The sequence below is a fragment of the Plutella xylostella genome, chromosome 15, assembly GCF_932276165.1.
Source record: "Plutella xylostella chromosome 15, ilPluXylo3.1, whole genome shotgun sequence".
NCBI classification, from domain to species: Eukaryota; Metazoa; Arthropoda; class Insecta; order Lepidoptera; family Plutellidae; genus Plutella; species Plutella xylostella.
The window spans coordinates 2033581-2055642 of NC_063995.1; the positions used below are offsets into that span (position 1 = coordinate 2033581).

Below are 22062 nucleotides of genomic sequence, written 5' to 3' on the forward strand. Positions count from 1 at the left end.
TATAAATTGTTATGTATTTATGTTTTTTGTGTACAATAAAGTGTTAAAATAAAAAATAAATAAATAAATTTTTCAATGTTCAACTATCAATGTATTTACGTACATACACAAGCCCCATAAATAAAGGAAGGTAGGCGGTAGTGCCTGGATGAGGAATAAATTCCGTGTACAAAGTTTTGCGAAGCTCTTTGAGAGTTATCTTCTATAATAAAAAGCTATATAAAGGCATATATCAATATACGTAGCCTACTTATCAGTTTCTCTTGTTTATATTTATTGCTGGTCGCATAATCTACCTACTACCTAATCCTAACTTCGTAACTAATATTATAAATGCGAAAGTAACTGTGACTGTCTGTCTGTCTATCTGTCTGTTACTCTTTCACGCCAAAAGTACTGAACGGATTTGAATGAAATTTGGTATACAGATGATCTAGACTTTGAGAAAGAACATACGCTATTTTTTATTAGGGAATTCCCACGGGAAAACTTTTTAAGGCAAAGCGAAGCTTGCGGAAACAGCTAGTCCAATATAATCAAGCCACGGCTACTGAAGGCTAATGGTGTGTGAAAGCGGCAGATTAGGCCGCCTACCCGGCTCGCATGTCGCCTGGAAGAAATCCAGCCACTTGTGAGACTTCCCACCGCTTTACTACTTCCTGGCTCAGCAGCTTACCGCTTTCTTACCGGTCTGTAACTGTAGCCATAGATTAAAATTAAATTAAATTACTTACAAAAGGAACATTTAGATTTAGATTGTTAGAAGTTTCGGAAAATCGTTTCTTAGTGGCCTAGTCAAATAACAATCCTTGTAAGGTTCAAGACGATTCGTTCAGTCGTCAGCTGATTCAGATGTCAGCTGAATCAGCCAGCCAATCAGACCGACGGAATTTATTAATTTAGATAAGTCAGTTAGAACTTGACCCTCATTTTATATCGACAAACTATTTGTTAACACCGTGAATTCCTGTAGCTATAAATGTTACTATACGAGTAACTATATAAAGTTATAAATGTAACTATAAAGATACGTCTCACGTACAGCTTCAGTGTAAAAGCGTTGGCACTTCAAATTGCTACTCCATTATTCAGTCAGGTAAGTGAGGATCGAAGCTATAGAATACCTTATGGATACCGTTTCTCTCTGATTCCATAAAGTTACTATGTTTGCAGATTTTTGAATCGAGTTCTCAAGTTAGCAAATGCTCAATTTGTAATCGGCACCAAAAAACTTTATTTGTGTAATAATTTTAGAGTGGAATAATGTATAAGTATAAAACTTATATACTATAAGTACTACCTATATAGGTATTTTTGAATTTGAATAAACTCAAAAGAACTGAATTTATTCCTAAAATTCTTAAACAATTAGAAAGCTAGTTAGTATTTCATTTAATAATAATTAAGAAATCACGGGTTAGAAGATATGCTTTTCTCACGCGAAGAGCTAGCTAATTTATTTGAAATCGTATGTTGTTTTCGATCGATCTTGCCGACACATTTATAGTAATTGCACACCAATGCGTTGTTTATACACACACCATATGGTTTCCCCGAGGTAAACACAATTAAATCTCTAATTCGATCGATTGCACGTACCTTACTTTGCAATGTTCGAAGAGATCAAGAGTTCGAACAGACCGTATCTTTGTAGAAAGAGCTATTTTCTTAGGAAATATTCGTTTAAACTTAATCTTATTTACATTTGAAATTTGGTAAATTTTATTTACTTAGCAATCCATAAAGTCTAATTTCGGAAAAACAGTTTTACGTTTAGATAGAGTTAAATTCGGAATTAATGTTTAATGTGTAGCTAAATTAAAAAAAAAAATCTTGAATAATCGGTTTTTTTTTACAATTCCTTCTCAACGGTGACTCCTGGGCTAGTAGCACGGGGCGCATTTAAGACGTGACATAAGTTTTGCATCGCGCTTACTCACATCGCGCGGCCTCAAGAGCGAGCGCGACGGAGAACTTTTGTCACGTGCTAGCCCTTCTGAGAGGCCGCCTCAAGCTACCGCGTGGCACATTCCGGAACAATCGGCAATACAAAAATTGTTTAGACTGCGAGCCACCGGCGACGCCCTCAGTTGCGAGAGGATAGCTCTAGCTTACGAAAAAACTAAGTTTCTGAACGCTACAGCGCAAACCACAGCTGTAAGGCCTTGGTCTCCTATTTACGCCGTAGATCGCGTCCAGCGTCACGCCGTAGGCCGCGTCATGATGCTCACTATAGAAATGTACTGATGCGGTCTCTCTCACACGCCGACGTTGGCGCGTAGATGTAATGAGCATCGTGACGCGGCCTACGGCGGTGACACTTGACGCGACCTACGGAGTAAATAGGAGACCCGGGCCTAACACAACACTACGTTGTGACGTCGCATCGCAAAAATCTGCGTCAGTTTTCAAGCATGTCAGCTGAAAAACTGTTAAAGCGGTCGCAGATTTTAACGACGCGATGTCGTTACCAGTTACAGTCTCAGGGTGGATTGGACCAAAAATATAATCAAGATAGATAGATAGATAAGTTATTTATTTACTTAACACAACACATACACAGGTAGCACAGCAAGATTTCTAAAAAAAATATCTAATGATCTATTGCTCTGACATTATACTGTCAAAGCAAGACAGCAGCAATATTTGGTGCAAGCCATCCTCAGTGTTATATTCGGCCCTATCACGATATAATTATCGATCGACTGTCGATTGCGATAGCTCTCGTTCGTGAGCAGGAGTAACCCCCCTGGATAACCCAAACAACGACGCCTTGTCTGCATGTGGGACACACGTCCGCTGCAACACTGCTAATAAATCCACTTCTGCTTCAATGAAAGGATTTACTCATTTATAAATCGAGCGTACGGTGCGAGCTACAATTAGAGTGACTTGCACCAAATATTTAAACGTATTTAAATCTATTGCTGGCTTGCTTTGAAAGTATAAGGACAGAAAAAGACAGACGAAGATTTAATGTTCGCATTTAGCTTAAGCTCCTTTTTGCAACTCGGCAAAAATATAGTATGAGGTAGAAGACATATGTACCTATTATTTATAAATCGAAGCTGCTAATAATATGTATCTTTATGTACAAGAGAAACGATAAGAATATTCTATAGGCGTTTACGTTTAGGCGTTTTACTTAGTTGTAATAAAAGAGACAAGTTTCATGCAACGAGAAGCAACTAACCTATCTATAGATCTACTCTACATATAAACTGTAGGTAAACAGGTAATCTGAATTTCCAACATCAACCTCTAATCGTCCTTATTAAGCAAATGAATCTTGTTAGACGGTAAAGTTGTGATTTAGTTCAGTAATTAATACATAATAATGAGTTGTTCTAACTTACTCTAAATCCTAACTTCAATTAAACTTCCTTGTGTTTACACTACGCATAGACACAATGGAAACTAGAGATATTCCTCAGTTAGGAGCCCAATTCCGGTTACTAGGGATATAAAACAATAGTTGAGTAAGGTTTGATGAGCAGAAAATTATTTTTATCTCCTTTGACTGTCTCTGATAAAAGCCACAGTCAAATATTAGTGTTTCGTAGTTGATTGAGTTGCGTGATGTGTGAGACACTTGTGTGACATGTGGCACATGACTCACAACATAACTCTATGCGTTCTCATCTCACGCTTCGAAGTGACAACATCTCATCTACACGTAAAAAGGAAAAGGATATAGGTAAATTTAAATATTATTCTAGAATACACCCGGGAATACCAAGACATAGCAGGTAATGCGATAGTGTCAAATGTTGTTTCATTGCAAGGCTCGTGCCACAATGGCAATTTGCCGGAGAGAGAACGGAATAAATATTCTTGTCATGCCTAGCCGGCTCACGGGAGCGGGTGTGCGTGTCAACGCTGCACTACCATGATTCATAATAATGTATTGTCATATTTATGATGTTGAGCGTTGTTAACGTTAATGCTAACTTTAGTTGTAGTAAGAATGATTAAGGAACGCGGATACAAGTTTCACTTATTTAGTAAAAATTACTAAAAATATTTTTTTCACTTTTATAAATGATTAAATTTATTATACCACGCGCACCGCACACTGTCTGTGGCTTTAAAAAGGAACGAATATAATAAAGTTTAAAATGACGGAGAAGCTTTCGAGGTATTCCAAATGAAATACCTGACGAACACGCTATGAAATTTTATTATGTTACGAGTGTTACGACTAACTTTATGGCTTGTTCCGGACCGGAAGCCGAGACTTAATACTGTTTCAGTTTATTTAACGACGTTTGTGATTTGTGGCTGGTATAAGCCATTGAGCATTCGTGAAATTATTGTGAGTAAAATGTTGATTTGGTTACTTCTTGCAATATTTTTTTCGGGGTTTCCTCCACCATTAAATTGTTGCTCATAATTACTATATACTAGAGGATGCTGGAAAATGGTATTGTAGCAGGATTTGTATTTTCTTTATATTGAATAAATAATTGTTATCTCGGATGTCATTACATGTGGCGTCCGTAGTGCCACAGCGGGTGACGGGTAATTATGCAGTCGCCCTTATAAATCCGTTCCTTTGAGCATGACAAATAAATACTTACACGTGCATTTTTATGTGTGTGTTATGATCTTGTCACTCAGAACTTAGGTATGGGTGGATTTCAACAAGTCCTAAAAAATCTTCATTTCCGTGGACTTTTTTATCTTAAGGTTTTTTATATTAGTAAAACGCTTTTATTAAAGTTTTTGTTAATGTTAGTGTTCTTACTAAATGGGTAGCAGATAAGTTAAAAACTTAACGAGATACGGATGATTAAAAATTTCGTGCCACGGCGATGAAACATGCGTTCACGGCAATGAAACAAGCGTCCACGGCAATGAAACAAAGGCCCACGGCAATGAAACAAACTTCCACGGCAATGAAAGAACTGTATACAATGGAAATGAAAGAATCAATCCACTGCAATTTTTAAAAAAGACTGTGAGGGAAACGCAAACTTAGACAGGCATGTATGGCAGAAATATTTGGATAGATATTGGAACGAAAGAAAGAACGACAGTATGTATAAAAAAATAAGAATATAGTATGGAATTCTCTAAGTAGCATTGTGGGGTCCGTATTGCGACGTATAAAACAAAATGTTTCATTTCACACTAATAACGTTCACAACATATAATAAACCTTACCTTTAACATCTATATTTTTATAAGGTATAATACCCAATATGTATTCTGTTCATTTAACACACATAATGTGATATGATAGAATATTTTATGAACTTTATGCTAAATCATAGTATATTTTAATTGGTATAATAATATGAAATGTACATGTTATCATCATCAGCCTATAATCACCCAATGCTGGACATAGGCCTCTCCCAAGGAGCGCCACAACACTCGGTCCTCGGTCTTCCGAATCCAGCCACTACCGGCTACCTGCCTATACTTGCATATATTGACAGCTATGTTGGTAACCTTAGTCCTCTGACGTATAACTTCTTTTCTGATACCATCCATTAGAGAAACCCCAAGCATAGCTCTCTCCATAGCACGCTGAGTGACTTTAAATCGGTGGACCAGTCCCACCATCAGTGTCCAGGTCTCTGCACCGGGTTCCCCTCATCTCACCTAATCTTTATTATCCTAAACTCATTTCGCATAACTCGGTTCGCTTCGGTCTAAACTTTTTTGGTAGAATCATCACTTTGCCAAGACTTATGTGGCATAAGACTCGTTTCGTCTAAAACTCTTTTGGCACAAACTTGAAACATCTAAGTCTCGTTTGCTCAAATTGTTCGTATTGGTATAATCTTGTTTCTCCTAATATTATCTTAATAAATACTATATTCAGTATGTTTTAAATGTACAAATTGTGGTATTTTTCTCCTACATCCCGAAAATGAATGATCAAAATATCGAAAGTGAATGACCATTATAATTGCGAAGCCGAGCGGAGCGTTACCCACATAGCGGAAAATTAAATACCTAATGCAAGGCACTAGTTTGCGCTATATAGGGAGACGCTTCGTCAAAGTTAAAGCCAAATGAATATTAGTAGTTTTTATAAGCTATGCCATAGTATTGTTAGGCTATTTGAGATTTGACCATACCGAAATAATTTTTTACTAAACGAGATTTATGCCATACAATTTTCGGCGAAACGAGACTTTGACCAAACGTTACTATGCAATACGAGATTAGGCAAATAAATCTTAGGCCAAACCCTCTGCACCATATGTCATAACTGGCAGGGCGCAATGGTTGAAGACTGTTGGATGCGCCTTTCAGCCTCCTTGTCGAAGTTGCTTCTGCCTAGCCGAATAGTCTGCCTCAAGTAGTCATATTATTGCACAACTTCGATAGTTGTCTCACGAACGATCACCGGCTCCGGTTTTATGTGAACATTCTACATGACTTTTGTCTTGCCCAAGTTCATACGGAGGCCTACACGTTGCAAGCAGCATTAAGGCCACTTAGCATCCAGATGAGTTCCTGCAGAGATGTATGTTCTATTTTATTCTATTCTACTATCTGTGGGAGGTGTAAGTACCTGCATCTGGCTCTCTTGAATGGGACCTTTGTGCAATGTGCATATCCCCAAGGTCTAAGCTGCTGCCTTTCTAAGCTTGGACCATTTCCCACCACGCTGGTCCACAGCGAGTTGGTGGGTTCACATATTATCTAGATGTGCTAAATCTATAGGTAGATATGCAGGGTTCTTCACGATGTTTTTGTAGCGACACATGTTTTAGTCACGTTTTGTTTTGTAAGCATTTCCAGTAGCGATCAATGCGCGGACGCTAGTCGTCTCGCGCCCGTCACTTAGCTCACACACTGAAAATGTAATTGGTTACTTTTATGTGTATAATCTCAGTAAATAGTTTGGCCTCAAGAAATCCTGCATTCGTCATTTACCATCAACCCAATAGTCACCCACATAAAACCCTAAACTGGTGACCTCCGACAATCTGAACACGCAACCTTCGGAAGAAATTATGGAGTCAGCACGGCGATGACGCGGCGCAGCATGGAACGGCGTGGACGAGACGGCTCCCCCAGCAAGGCCATGGGGTAACAACGACAACATCAGGAACATCAGCTACTGGAAGTGCACCACCCCTTCACAAATTTTGGTAACGCATCAAAGAAGAAATCAGCGTATCGAAGCATCTCAAGTCAGGACCTGGACGAGCGGAACACATAGAAGGTGCGATTGCGCGTCCACGACGGCAGGTCAACGGGCGGTAATCGGCGCTTCTGAAGTTAGCGAGTTTGGGCGGTTTCCTCGCTGCGAGGCTGCCGAGCTGGAGCATAGTGGACTGGTCACCCACGCGGAGGCTCACTCGAGGGTCCTCATGGAAGTTCCCGCCAGGATGGACGAGAGGTGCAACGAGAGAAGCTATTTAGATCGGAAATTCACATGGTTCAATCACACACGAGGTCGTATTCGCGGAACCGAGGTAGCAGCGTTTATCTTGCACGGTCAGCGGAATGTGATAAGCGCGTCGCGAGTGAACAAAGTGCTACGTAGTTATACCGAGTGGTTATTGTGTGAGATTTATAAGTTTGATTTGTTAATTTTGTATCAGTATTGAAATGTAATTTTGTAATTTCTGTTTTGTTTGGTATTGTTTGTTTCAAGTTTAAAGCTCCGTAAGAGAGGCTTTTGTAACTTACGTATTACCTATGTAGTAGTCTTGAAAATTTTTGACAAAAATTTTGAAAAACGGGGGAAGTTATGTAGCGACACATGTTTTAGTCACGTTTTGTTTTGTAAGCATTTCCAGTAGCGATCAATGCGCGGACGCTAGTCGTCTCGCGCCCGTCACTTAGCTCACACACTGAAAATGTAATTGGTTACTATGTGTATAATCTCAGTAAATAGTTTGGCCTCAAGAAATCCTGCATTCGTCATTTACCATCAACCCAATAGTCACCCACATAAAACCCTAAATTTTCCTTCACCGTAAGAGCGATGGTATACATTGTATTTAAATTTTAAGGAACACATTGGTACATGTCAGCGCCGGAATTCGCACCCGCATTATTGGAGTGGGAAGCGGGCGCTTACCCGACTGAGCTATGACTATGTAATAGGGGGCGGGCCTATTGCCATTTTATGGGCACATCAAAGACCCGAGAACAAATATCTGTGTTTAAACAAATTGTTGTGATTGTTATTGTTAATGTAATATTATATATTTCGTTTTTATACATCGCGATACGCACCCGTTTTAACGCACTGCAAAAAGAGGTAATTTGACTAGTTCTGTAGGTAATGTCAGTGATCGGTATTACCTGCATTACAGGTAAAAGATATTGTTACTTTGCCTAATCATACATACCACGGCGATGAAAACATAAGTCACGGAAATGAATAACCTGGCCACGGAAATGAATAACATAACCACGGCAATGAATACAAATTATTTTACAAGACATGGCAATGAAATTTTTTTCATTGCCGTGGCTTTTTTTTCATTGCCATAGCAAATATTGGCCACGGAAGCCACGGAAATGAAAGCACGGCGATGAGAATCAAGGCATTAAATATAAATAACTAAAAAAGTATTAACTATTCGAAGAAATAAACACTTTATAAGGTAAATATTTTCAAAAAGCTTTCTTTTGAATGCTTACTCTAGAAGACAAACTTAATTTTATAGAAGTTATATCTATCCACGGCAATGAAAGAAAAAATGTCCAGTCCCCAAAATTTTTACTGATTTTCACTATAGCGCAAAAACGCGGGCACCGATGTACCTCCTTCCACGTCGAGCAGTTAGGCGACACTTGTAAGAAACGATTAGCGTACTGAGGGGGGCACCCAAGTTCATAGGTAAAACAATAGCCTTGATCATGTTTAGGACACGGCGATGAACAGAAGTTCTGGGACACATGAATTTTCACTTACCGTTCGTTATATTCTTTATATATTTCAATAAATGTATTCCGTAACAATACTTTAACTATTAAGGTATTAAGGTCAAATGAAACTAAGTTTAACTATCAATACTCAATATTTTTTCATCAATGAAGAATAGTACAAAACGTGGTAACGTGGGGACAGACACAGCAATGAAAGATTTGGGGGTTTAATATTTTTTTTTAAAATATCCATTGATCCTATTAATAAAATATTTAGTGCTACACATAGATAACTATTTCACTTAACCGGAAAAAAATATTAGAAAATTATAACTTGGTTTTTTAGTACCGATTTCATTGATGCCACGCAATTTTTGGCCGCGGGAAATTCACCCGTATACGTTTTAATTTATTGGAATAAGGAGATAGAATAATCCAATCCCATTCTAGCCGTAATATTACGTACCTATATACCTAGTTTCAAATTAAAACTGAACTATCTAACTAACTCACCTTTCTACATTATCTACCTTTTCTTGTGTATAATTTGGAGAATCTCCCCAGAGGTAGTCCGGAAGAAATTACTTTTGCTGCCACTTGTACTGTCTATGTTGTGGATTTCCTTTTGCAATTTCTGTGTTTGTGTCACACAAACTCAATATTATTTATGAATGAATAGGGGACATATTTCGTAATATACAGCAGTATGTTCCTACCTCTGAATCTTACACTACTCTGTACCCTGATTGTTTACTGAATTCCTGAATGAAGCGCTACTAATAATAACATCCTTTCCGAAAACAACTCACGTGATGATCACACTTTACGCAAACCTACAGAATATTTACCTTAACTTCCAGTTTTATAAACTCTATATCTATTTATGATTTTCATTTCATTATTTTGATACTTATATACTTACATAGTTTTGTTAAGTATAAGTAATTATTATATTTTTAGCAAGTCCAGAATCGCTAAGTTTGCAACATGTAAAAGATGGGAGTTATCTAAATGAATGAAGAAGGTGACGTTCTGCATCAGTGTCAGAAATTGGCATTTTAGTTGCTAAGTTAGCGTCGCACGACTCTACCATTTACAATCGTGAAATCCGTGTTGTCCTGATTTCAAAACAAGCAGGTACCATCAGAACATTGCCTTCTACTTAAGCTTGAAGAGCATAAAAGCCTTAAGACTCGAAAGATTGGCCATTCCACTAGAACACCTTAATAGGCCATTAGTGGCCCAAGTGCCTCTAGAGGTCATAACTGGGTCAATCTCGCGGCCATCATCAGGTCAAATCTGGTCTTAATTTACGAACTATTAGGATTTTTAAGGGCCCGATAAAACATTTATCTGTAAACACTCTTTATTTATCGCCGCGTAAATTTTGGTTCTCAAGACGTGTTGTATTGTTAAATCAGGTTTATGGCTGTGTTGAATTTGTATTGTAACATTTAGGCCACCTTATCTTTGGAGATAAAAAAAAATATGTTCGCATCGTAAGTAGATTGTTATGAAAGTTTTATATACCCTTATTATTCCAAGTAGCTTCACAAAAGTAAGGACCGGTATGTAATCGACATTAATAATGTAAGTACTAGGCCACTTTAATTTCCTTACGTGATTTCAGATCGGTCTAGCTGGCCAGAGGGTACAAACAATACATTCGATTTTAATTCATAATATCGCATGAAGAATATAATTCGCGAAAATCTAGAATTAATAATTAATTAATTATTACACTGCAAGTCAGGCCGTCTGGAGAAGATATATCTCTGTTTACATCCACCGAAGGGGGTCTACTCCGGAATTTCCATTTGCTTTCACAATACACAATGCAATACTCTAATGCCACAAAGACTCGTAGCTACAGCATCAGTTCTCAATAATCTGAACAGTGTAGTCGCCGGGTCGGAGTGCGCCCCCTGTTTACGTAAAGAACAATAAAGGCGGCCACACACGCGCGTAACGCAACGCAGATGGCCGCGCGTCGGATGCGTCAATCCGATCAGGAGGGTCACTCTATACTGACGAAAAACGAACGAACGAGAGCTGTCGTGAAATCGGCACTTTTATGACAACCAGATAGAGTCGTGGCTTGTCGTTTTTGTCATATAAAGTGACCCCCCGGATGCGGGCAGTAACTGTCGGCTGTCGGATTATAGTTCCGATTATACCGGCCCGGCCTTTGTGTTGTATTAGTCACGATTGTATTGGTCCGGTTCGTTGTTCTTGCCGTATCTATGTTTAATATGAGGTTGCGGGTTACTTGGACTCTTATTCTAGAATAATGTCACACAAAACTCTTAGGAAACAAAAAAACATTCATGACCTGTTTGAAAATCTTATTTTTATTCAGTAGCTTATAATTGTTCCCGTTACTGACCGAAAACCTTCGAAAAAACCAATAAGTACCTACTATATATCTTTCACATCTTCGATTCTAGTTACTTTAGCCCCAATAATTCCCTATAGATAACCCTACTCAAGGTTAACTTTTTAATAGTGAGATAAAAGTTGTTAGGGGAATAAACTTGCTGCTGTCACTATCTAAAATACTCTAAAACGTAAGTTCAGAGTGCCAGCACCATATTTATAGCTGTACTCCAGAGAATTGTTATCTGGCTGTTAAAAATATCATATGAGTGAATAAAGATAGGGTTATATAGTAAACGGTTCGTAAATCGGCGTGAAACACACGAATTTCGATTTCTCATACTTTTACAAACCATTTTGTAAGTTATATTTCTATTCTATTCTATTCTCTGTGGGGGTGTAAGTACCTGCAGCTTGCTCTCTCGAATGGAACCTTTGTACATATCCTCAAGTTCTAAACTGCCATCCTAAGCTTGGATCATTTCCCACCACGCTGGTCCACTGCGGATTGGTGGGTTGTCATATCTAGATGTGCTAAATCTAGATATGCAGGTTTCCTCACGATGTTTTCCTTCACCGTAAGAGTGATGGTATACATAGTACTTAAGTTAAAAGAACTCATTGGTACATGTCAGCGCCGGGATTCGAACCCACATCTCTTGCGTGAGAAGCGGGCGCTTACCCGACTGAGCTACCACCGCTCCAAGTTATATTTATGCGGAGGAACCGGTTCTACCTTTTTTGGCATAAGATTAATTTGCCTAATCTCGTATTGCATAGTAACGTCGTTTGGTCAAAGTCTCGTTAAGTATACTCAGGCATATACGCAGCCACAACGCGTATCCAATCCCTGCAGCTGAAAAGGTTTACAGACGCAGCAATTCCAAAATCCCAAACCAACACTCTATTCCTGACGCATACACAGGAAGAAAAAGAGACCCTGACCAGCCAAGGGTTTGGAGAAGGAACGGGATCACGCGTCTTAACCATACACGAAGCACAGGGATTGACGTACGAATCCGTCATTATCATAAAAACAAAAGATAAAATAAAGTTGCACGATAGCATACCTCACGCAGTAGTGGCGCTGTCGAGGCACACCTCCGCCTGCACCTACTATGCGGATGACACCGAGGACGCTATCGGCAACCTCGCTAAAACGGCAATAACAGCACCGAAGAAACGGATCCTCGAGTACAACCTAAAGATGGCAATAAAAAATCGGGACAAAGAGGTCGTTGCCCAGCAATCAAGGCTTTTGGCAACGCAAAATGGAGCGGAATAGGAGAATTTTGATTTTAATTTTATATTGACGGCCAAACCGTATTGCATGTATTTTATAGTTTTGTTATGTATAGTATATAGCATGTATTGTATAGTTTTGATATGTAGGTATTGTATAGTATATCATGAATTAATATTATCTGTATAAGAACTAACCAATAAAATTAAGATAGTTTTAAGAACACTGTCACACATTAACACCAGGCAAAACAACAGCGATGACAAAAGAAGTGTGTGGCCACTGACAGGCGTCTGTTAAGTTCTCTGAAGACAGCTGACACTGGCCCTACCCTTCAAATGTTTGTTGCCATTATAATTGTAAGTGTGACTGTGTGAAACAAAAAAAAAAAAAAAAAAAAAAAAAAAAAAAAAAAAAAAAAAAAACAAGAAATGCACAACTGGGGGTTTTTAGCCGGTTAAAGGCCGACACTACCTGGGTCCCCTTCCCAGGTGTCTGTGTAGATTTTCCTCCAGGAGTGCAAAAAAAAAAATATTAATAATATATAGGTATATATATATAAAAGATAAAATATATATATTATAAGCTTCCACATTGAGTAGTGAGTAGTTAAAAGATGAAGACAAAAAACAACCAAACTCTCACAATATATTGATCTCTCAAAAAGGCACGGACATATAGTCTGTGGAGTGATAATAAAATCTTTAAAAAAAAAAAAAAAAAAAAAAAAAGTCTCGTTACGCCGAAAATCGTATGGCATAAATCTCGTTTAGTAAAAAGTTATTTCGCATAACAATGGTATGGCCAAATCTTGAATAGCCTAATAAAGGAATTATAAAAATTTATAACAACGGCCATTTTGGCATGTCCCTCAACTTCTTTATTTATTTGCAGGGATTTCTTTCCTTATATTGGTAAAAAATGCCTTTTAACTGAAAATATAACTTATTGACTATATTTAAAACTAAAATTTAATTAAATCCTGCTTAAACTGAATTTTACAAAAATATTTTAACAAGTCGTGACCCACGATTTTGCCCTGTCCCCAGCATAAAATGAAACTTTAAGCTCAATTTATTCAAAAATTTTCTAAGTAGCCGAACTTTTGGAGTGGTTTTTATGGCAGATCTACTAAATAGTTATCGTTTGACATAATTAAAAGTGCGAATAATAGCAGTTTTATATTTTTAAATCGAAAACAATTGCGGCCCTAATTATGATACTTCCGAAAATGTCGGTTTTGTTACCGCATTTTTTCCTATAGAAAATTTACCAAATGCTTATTTTTCGTTTTTAAAATATGGCAATACTTACATATTAGAGATTGCCGGCTTAAAAAAATTAAAAAGGCCTCCGTGGGTAGCTCAGTGAGACTGTCTCTATTACCGGTCGAACTGTGACCAAATTTGTCGTCAGGTTTGTTACTACCTTAATCAATTATTTATTAACACATTTCTTTCGATAAATTAATATATAAAGGCATGGTTAATGCTAAACAAATTGTGGTATTTGGTTTATCACTGCTAGTAACTGGACGGCTAATATATTTTTTCAAAGGTTAGGTGGGCGTGTTTTGTTACTTCGGTTTTGTTACTGAGGGTACGGTAACATATAGTTGGAACGAAAAAGTAACAAAATCGACAGGTTTACATGGCGACTTTAATAACGGAAGTCGGATTGCTATGACTGTTTATTTATTGTTATTTTTTGTTATAAACATGTTTTTTCGAGCGATATAACCCAATTTAGAGTTAAACCTATTATGAAAATATTTGAAGTGAATTTCATGTAAAATTGGGCCCATGTTTTAGATTCATCATGTTCAAATTTTGTGCTGGTGCCATGTAAACCAAGCCCAACTATTTTGTTACCGTCCGTTTTGTAGCTGTCCCTGCATTTTGTTCGAAGATTTTGTACTATTTTGTTTAAAACTCTTTACTTTTATAATTTATTTGGTTCTAATTATTTAATATTAGTTATTCCCCAACCTATGTAAAAGTTATTCATGTGTTGTTGTTTAAATTACGCCTCAGGCATTAAAAACAATTCTTGATTTGTTGACTGTGGTAACAAAACTGAGACATTATTGAATTTTTAACTGATTTCTAAAGAATATACGACATTTTTTCCCTTGATAATGTCATTTAAGAAGACTGTGGCTTTCCTTTAAATACATTAAATTGAAAGAATACCTAAAGTTTAATTAATTATTAAGGCCCCAAGAATGGTAACAAAACAGAAATTAATTCATACTAACCGACACATTTTTTCATTTTATTAAATAATTACTAATAATACCGTAATTACACAATAGATTTTAATAACTATAGATTATAGCGGTGTTATTTCATTTACTCAAAATATATTACAACACCAAAAAATAAAAACATAACATTTTCATCCGTTGTTATAAATTTTTATAATTCCTCAATAATGCTATGGCATAGGTTTATACAAAGTAATAATATTCGTTTGGCTTTAACTTTGACGAAGCGTCTCCCTACATAGCGCAAACTGGTGCCTTGTATTGTTTTCGCTGTTTGGAAAACGCTCCGCTCCGCTTCGCTGCGCTCCGCTTTGGTTTTGATGAACATGTGCACCTAACACGCTCCTCCACGCTTTGCTCGTCGTCGCACCTATTTTTAGGTTTCGATCTCATGGGGTTTGTAATAATTATATTGGTCATTAACTTTCGATTTTTTGATCATACAATATCGTGATTTTCGGGATGTAGGAGAAAAATACCACAATTTGTACATTTACTACATACTTAATATATTATTTATTAAGATAACATTAGGAGAAACAAGATTATATATAGGTATAGACGAACATAAATTTGAGCAAACGAAACTTAGGTGTTTAAAGATTGTGCCTAAAGAGTTTTAGACGAAACGAGCCTTATGCCACATAAATCTTGGCTAAGTGATGGTTCGGCTAAAAAATTTTAGACCATACGAGTTATGCGAAATGAGTTTTGGTCAATAAATATTATGCGAGATGAGCGGAACCCGGAGGAACCTATTTACTAGACCCTACAACCCTTCGTCTGTCGCGTCTCCGAAATAACTAAAAGCTTCTTTGTCACTTTTAATCTCGCTCTTTCGAGTGACAGTGATAGAAGACAGGCCTTTGATTAAAATCATTATCACTAATGGGAATGGGGTCCATGAAATGAAAGGTGCCTAGTCCATCTACCGTGCCACCACCGCATATTACCAAATTAGTAATCAACAATCCAAGTTTATCTGCAAATACTGATGTAATTTGCATGGATCTGACAGATATTTCGCAGATTAACGATGCTCCTGATTGCTTATTTGTCGGTGGTGGTAAAAAGGTAATACGTCAGATCTGCCCTATACATTAGAACTAACATAACACTATAGAAAAATACAGGAATATGCAGGACCTAGCATTCAAATGTAGGTCAACAATTAAAAACTTTTGTCTAAGTAAACGACTTGACATAGTTTCTTCAGTTGTTTGAACTTAAAATAACTTGTAGACTACACCTTGCGAAGGTTCCAATGTAGTTAATTTCACAGTGGTTTATTAGTCCAGCAGTCCACCATCCTCTGGGGGGTCATTCTATATGATGAAAAACTAAGTTCCGGAACGCCGCTGCGCGAGCCGCGACTCTATCTAATTGTGTGAAACGTGCAGATTGCACAACAGCACTCGTTCGTTCGTTTTTCATCGGTATAGAGTAACCCGCCTGTTCATAAATTGTACTTACAGTTTATTCAAGTCCTCTCGGTCGATAATGCGATGCCCTTGCTAGACAACAATGGACACAGATTTAGTTATTCTGCTTCGGTTTATCCATACATGTTACTATCTATCTATCAGTCCCTATATTAATCTAAGACTTAATTAGGGGGTTCCCCTCATCTCGCCTAATCTTTATTGCCCAAAACTCGTTTCGCATAACTCGTAAGGTCTAAACTTTTTTGGTCGAATCATCACTTCGCCAAGTCTTACGTGGCATAAGGCTCGTTTCGTCTAAAACTCTTTTGGCACAATCTTGAAACACGTAAGTCTCGTTTGTTCAAATTGTTCTTATATGTATAATCTTGTTTCTCCTAATATTATCTTAATAAATAATATATTACTTACCAATATATACGTGGGTGGTCTGAAAAGTTTCCGACCTAACATAGATACAAGTTTTTTTTTCTTAAAATTTATTTTTATTCTTCTACATAGTCTCTCATATAGTAATTAGGCGGCGCCAAAACTCGGATTTATTGCGCCTAAACTGCCCCAACAGAGCATTGGAAATGTTCATTCGAACACGTCGTTGGTCTGACGTTAGCAAACGCGGCAGCCAACGCGCGGACAGCCTTCTCATGCCTAAATCTTGATTTAATATGTGACAAACACGTTCCCTGGACATTTTCATTGCCTCTGCTATCTCTCTCACTTTAATTCGGCGGTCATCTAACACCATTTGGTGAACTTTAGCGATGTTATCGTCAGTAGTTGCAGTTTTTGGACATCCCGAACGTTCATCATCTCCGAAGCTCTTACGGCCACGTTTAAATTCGGCTGCCCAAAATTTTACTGTGGTAAATGACGGTGAAGAGTCCCCGTACACAGAATCTAACTCATCTTTGATTTGCGTAGGGGCATTCCCTTTCAAAAACAAATATTTTAAGACAGCTCGATACTCGATTTTTTCCATTTTAACAGAAATGCTCACATCGACTAACTAAACGACTGTAAAATATAAACCGCGCGTCAAAAATGGCTGAAACTTTGAAGTGTTGCTTTCAAAAGATGCACAATTACATTCCCTGACTTTCATTGATGTGTGCTACCATCTTCACGTTGAGGTCGGAAACTTTTCAGACCACCTACGTACCATATTTCATTCAAATCCGTTCAGCAGTTTTGACGTGAAGAGTAACAGACAGACAGACACAGTTACTTTCGCTTTTATAATATTAGTTAGCATTAGGATTTAAAATTTCGTCAGCGAACTTTCTCTTATCAGGCCAATCGAATAATTTTACTAAGTAGACAATTAGGGTGAAATTGAAAGTTCGATTGAGATTAATCGGTAGTTATTCAGGGTGGGAAAAAAACAGCTGTACCATTTTTTGCCGTAATTTCAGAGTCTTTTCAGCAATGTAAGTTGCTTTCTTTACTTAGTATATTAAGTATGTTATAGGCCTAAGCTACATACTAAGAATGTTACCTAAGTAAGTAACAAAATAATTTTCTTTAATCTACCCTAATCTTTTGTGTTTGGTATACAAGCCCGTGTTATATAAAAGGGAATTGCCTGTTTTACCATTTAATTTAAATATACTCCCGTTTGAAATCCTATTCAGGACTTATTGTGAAACATAATACGAGAATAAAATTCCAGGAAATTCCAACGAGCTGATCTGCAAAACTTTATGTATAAATGGTTATTAAGGGAGGATTTCCATTAGTGATCAATACAACATAGATAGTATACGTACTGAACAAATAGATATAAAAAAATTTCGTGTCACTATAGAATAGATATACATAAAGGGTGTTAAAACGACGACCGAATGGCGTAGTGGTTAGTGACCCTGACTACTGAGCCGAAGGTCTCGGGTTCGATTCTCGGCTGGGGCAGATATTTGTTTAAAGACAGATATTTGTACTCGGGTCTTGGGTGTTGATATTTATATTTAGTATCTATCTATCTATGTATTTGTGTAGATATATCAGCTGTCCGACACCCATAACACAGGTTCTGCCTAGCTTGGGGTCGGATGGCCGTGTGTGAGATGTCCCCACATATTAAGCAAGCCTGCTCTAGAGGGTGCTCTTAGTCGTACAACAGAAGTAGTCTAGAATGACTTCCTGAGTCCTTTCGGATTACTACACCACGTTCGCAACACCCTGTGTGTGTACTAAACACGATATGAATCTTTTCTCTTACTTCAGAAGCAAATCCGATGGCGGGTGACCCATTTACGATGTCAATAGAGGATTGTGTTTACGGATTAATTTCCTTTGATTTATTCGAGCAAAGGAAACCCGGCCTTTCACTCCATTAAAGTTACTAAGCTATTTAAGCTTATGAGATTATAGTCTTTTTGCTTTTTATGTCTTATTGTACTCTATTATTTAGGTCATGATTTCTGTACGTAATAAATATGAAAGAAAGAAATATGGAGTTGCATTGCAATAACTGATAGTAACCGAAAGGTTGTTGTACGACTTTTGGAAATTTTAACTGATAATAATAATAATATGACTATTTTGTAATGAACTGAACACTAAACCAAAAAGGCAAGTGGTTGACAAGAGGATGCAACGTTTTATCCACAGTCTAATATCCCACGATCGTTCACCCACTCACTTTTCGGCCAACTGTTGTTTTGCCTACGTAGTTTGTGGGCGAAACGTTCGTTGGGTGAAAAGTTCTGTAGGCTCAGTTCATGGGGCAACCAACTGTGGACTGTGGACCGTTTCAGGCTCGGTGGCTAATTATCTACCAGGATCTTATTACCCTGATTAGGTACACCTAACGAGTAGAGTGGCCGTCACAACAACCGAGTACTCGGTCAATTCATCATCATCATCAGCCAATAATCAACCACTGCTGGACATAGGCAGGAGCGCCACAACACTCGGTACTCGGCTTTCCTCATCCAACCACTACCGGCTACCCGCCTAAGGTCGTCCGTTCAGCTGGCAGGAGGGCGTCCCACGCTGCTTTTTCCTGTTCGTGGTCTCCACTCGAGAACTCCTCTACCCCAAAGGTTATCGGTTCTTCTTCAGAATAGCTAGCCGTTAATTGGCCGAGAATACTATCTCACCTCTTCGTCTGTGTGTTATTCGGAGTATAACGTCTCTCTCTCTTTCTTTCTTCTTTCTAAACTCTCCGTCTGTTTCCTCCAGGAGCGGCGGACAAGGACGCGGACGAGGAGGAGGGCGCGGCGGCCGCCCCTGATGAGGAGGAGGACCCCGAGCGGGGCAAGCAGCTGCTGCCGCTCGCCGCGCACCCGCTGCCCGTGTGAGTCCGTATAAGATAATATATAGGGTGTTGCAAATGGGTATAGTGAGCCGACGAAAGCTGAGTCAAGTCAGGGCGTATCATTGTGAATAGCATTATGCATTTCAAGACTATCTCGTAAATTTTGGTACGACATTAATGAGGAAATTGGATCCTTTGTGGTAGATTTCTTATTTTCCTATGAATTCTCGAATGCATCCAACAGCGCCATCGTCAATCAGAATGAATAAGGGATGTGTTGAGATGTGCCTTGTTGTATGGTTAAGGTAGGTACCGTTAAATAATAATATTTCTTTTCTTTTTAGTGAGATCTCGGTCAGCCAGCAAGACTTCTTCAAAATGCTGGACGAGAGAATTGAAAAGGTACTTATACTGACTATGAACATTGATCTAAGTTATGTACCTAGTTTTAAACTAAATCATTAACATACTGTCCACATTGCAGGGAAAAGACTACGACTCATCGAGCGAGACAGAAATACGACTTGAGCACGAGCGGCGCCGCGCCCTGATCCAGCAGTGGCGCTCCGCCTCGCGCTCCTCGCAGTCCAGCCTGGGCAGCCCGCCCGCCCCCGCGCGCCGCGCCCGCCCGCCCGCGCGCTGCTGCCGCCCGCCCGACGCCTCGCCGCGACACGTCAACGGGGACGCCTGGCGGGACGACAACCACTCCCCCGTCAAACGACCACAGAGCGCCGGCGCGAACTGGAAGAACAACCCCAAACAACCATACAACCTGAAGCCGAAGAAGAACGAGGCCAACGAGAACCAGCGAGTGAGCAGCCTCAAGAGCTACGAGCAGCTGCCGGAGCCCCCGGACGGGTCGCAGATCACGTACAACCCCACGTTCCAGAGCCACAGCCCCGCGCGCCAGCCCTACATCACGCAGCTCGTGTCCTACCCCGAGTCGCAGCAGGTGACGCCGCCCGCCACGCCGCGCCTCATAGCTCCCCCCGAGGAGTACCAGGACAAGGAGGCGCCCCCCGCGCCCCCCGCCGCCCCCGTGTACTACATCCACGGCAGCACGGCCAGCCTGGCCGCCGACCTGCAGGCGCAGCGCCAGCAGACCGCCGTGCACCTGCAGCAGTACGTGGCCATGAAGCAGGCGCAGCAGCAGATGTTCACGTACATGACGCGCGGCCCGCACTCCGTGCTCCCGCACGAGGCGCGCGCGCACTCGGCGCCGGCGCCCGTGGGCGTGGTGCGGCCCATGCCGGCCGCGGACTGGGCGCTGCCGGGCGCCGCGCCCTGGCCGCCGCCCGAGCTGCAGTACTACCCGCAGGCGCACTACACGCACCAGGTGTACTGCGCGCACTCCGCCGGCGCCGCGGGCACGCTCACCCGCTACCACAAGGACCGCCCCGTGGACAACCGCACCGTGTGCCAGAGCATCAGCCTCGTGCGGCACAAGCCGGTGGGGCAGATCGTGGTGGGCGGCGAGCTGGCCGTGAGCCCGCGCGCGGGGGACAGCCCCAGCCCCGCGGCCAGCACGGACAGCGGCGTGTCCCCCGGCGCCGCCGCCGAGCCGCCCCCCGCGACCCCCGCCCCCATAGTACTCGCCTCCGTGGAAACTAAAATTAAGAAAAACAAAGTACCTTTTAGCAGACCTCTTAAAAATTCTAAAAGTCTCGAATCCTCATAATATTTACTAGTGTTTTGTAATTAAATAGATTTTCTAAATGTACGTAGCTCTAGCGTAGTAAGTATAATTGTAATTTCTAGGAGATTCCAAAGTGCTTATATCTCTGTATCATGTGATTCTAGATCATTTCTATGAATTATCGGTCGGCGGGTGTTGCTGTTACTTGGAGCGCTAGTCCTGTACTGTCCCAAAGTATCTAATCTAGTAATCTATCACTGTTTAAATATGAAATTAATAATTTTAAGTAGGTACATTAAGTAAGTAAGTATACTTATCGTTCGTATGATGGGATGTTAACAAGATTCAGTAATACTGATACTCGGTGATTTTTCCTAAGTTTTATGTAGTGAATGTGTTGTCCGTGAACTATGTATAACTTCAGACACACGTAGCCCCAGTAATAAGCCTTATTTACAGCTTATAGGCTCACTTAGGCTAGACAAGTTTAAGCCGAGTATCCATTTCATTTCGTCCGCCCACACGAGGCATCCGCCATTTATTTAAGTACAATCAAACACATGACTGCATTTGTATCGAAAAAGCGTTTAAAAAACACAAATTTTGTAAGTTAATCTACGTATGTACAATGCAAATTAACAAAGTCTATAATATTCGATGTTTAGATACAAAATGTTATTGGTACTGCGGTTCCTTACCGTTGCATTTTTAAATAAAAAAGTAATATTAAATAATACAAATTACAATCATAACTTTTATGTTTCATTTTCCACATGCCATAAGTTACACAAATGGAACTCGTGTGATATTTTTCATCTTCGTCGGTGACAAATCTGACGAACCCTTCAGCTGAACTGGCGTTTGTCACCAAAGGGGTCCAAAGAGTTGTCAGTCTTTGACTGCTCCCAGTGAGATTCAAATCAGATAAAAATAGATAGTAATAAAAGTCTATATTGTTTCAGGAAATTTTACAAAAGCTCGCACTAAAGT

At 39.6% G+C, this 22062-nt stretch overlaps 1 protein-coding gene across 1 annotated transcript in view; it reads left to right on the forward strand.

The window, feature by feature from the left end:
* The window catches only part of LOC119691226, a 35844-nt gene extending 14020 nt beyond the window's left edge, over nucleotides 1-21824 (forward strand). The window contains exons 2-4 of the mRNA XM_038108154.2: nucleotides 19361-19475; nucleotides 19781-19838; nucleotides 19921-21824. Coding sequence (XP_037964082.2) covers nucleotides 19361-19475; nucleotides 19781-19838; nucleotides 19921-21114 — 1367 coding nt within the window. The 3' untranslated portion in view covers nucleotides 21115-21824. The remainder of the gene's footprint in view (nucleotides 1-19360; nucleotides 19476-19780; nucleotides 19839-19920) is intronic.
* Nucleotides 21825-22062: the final 238 nt, after the last annotated feature.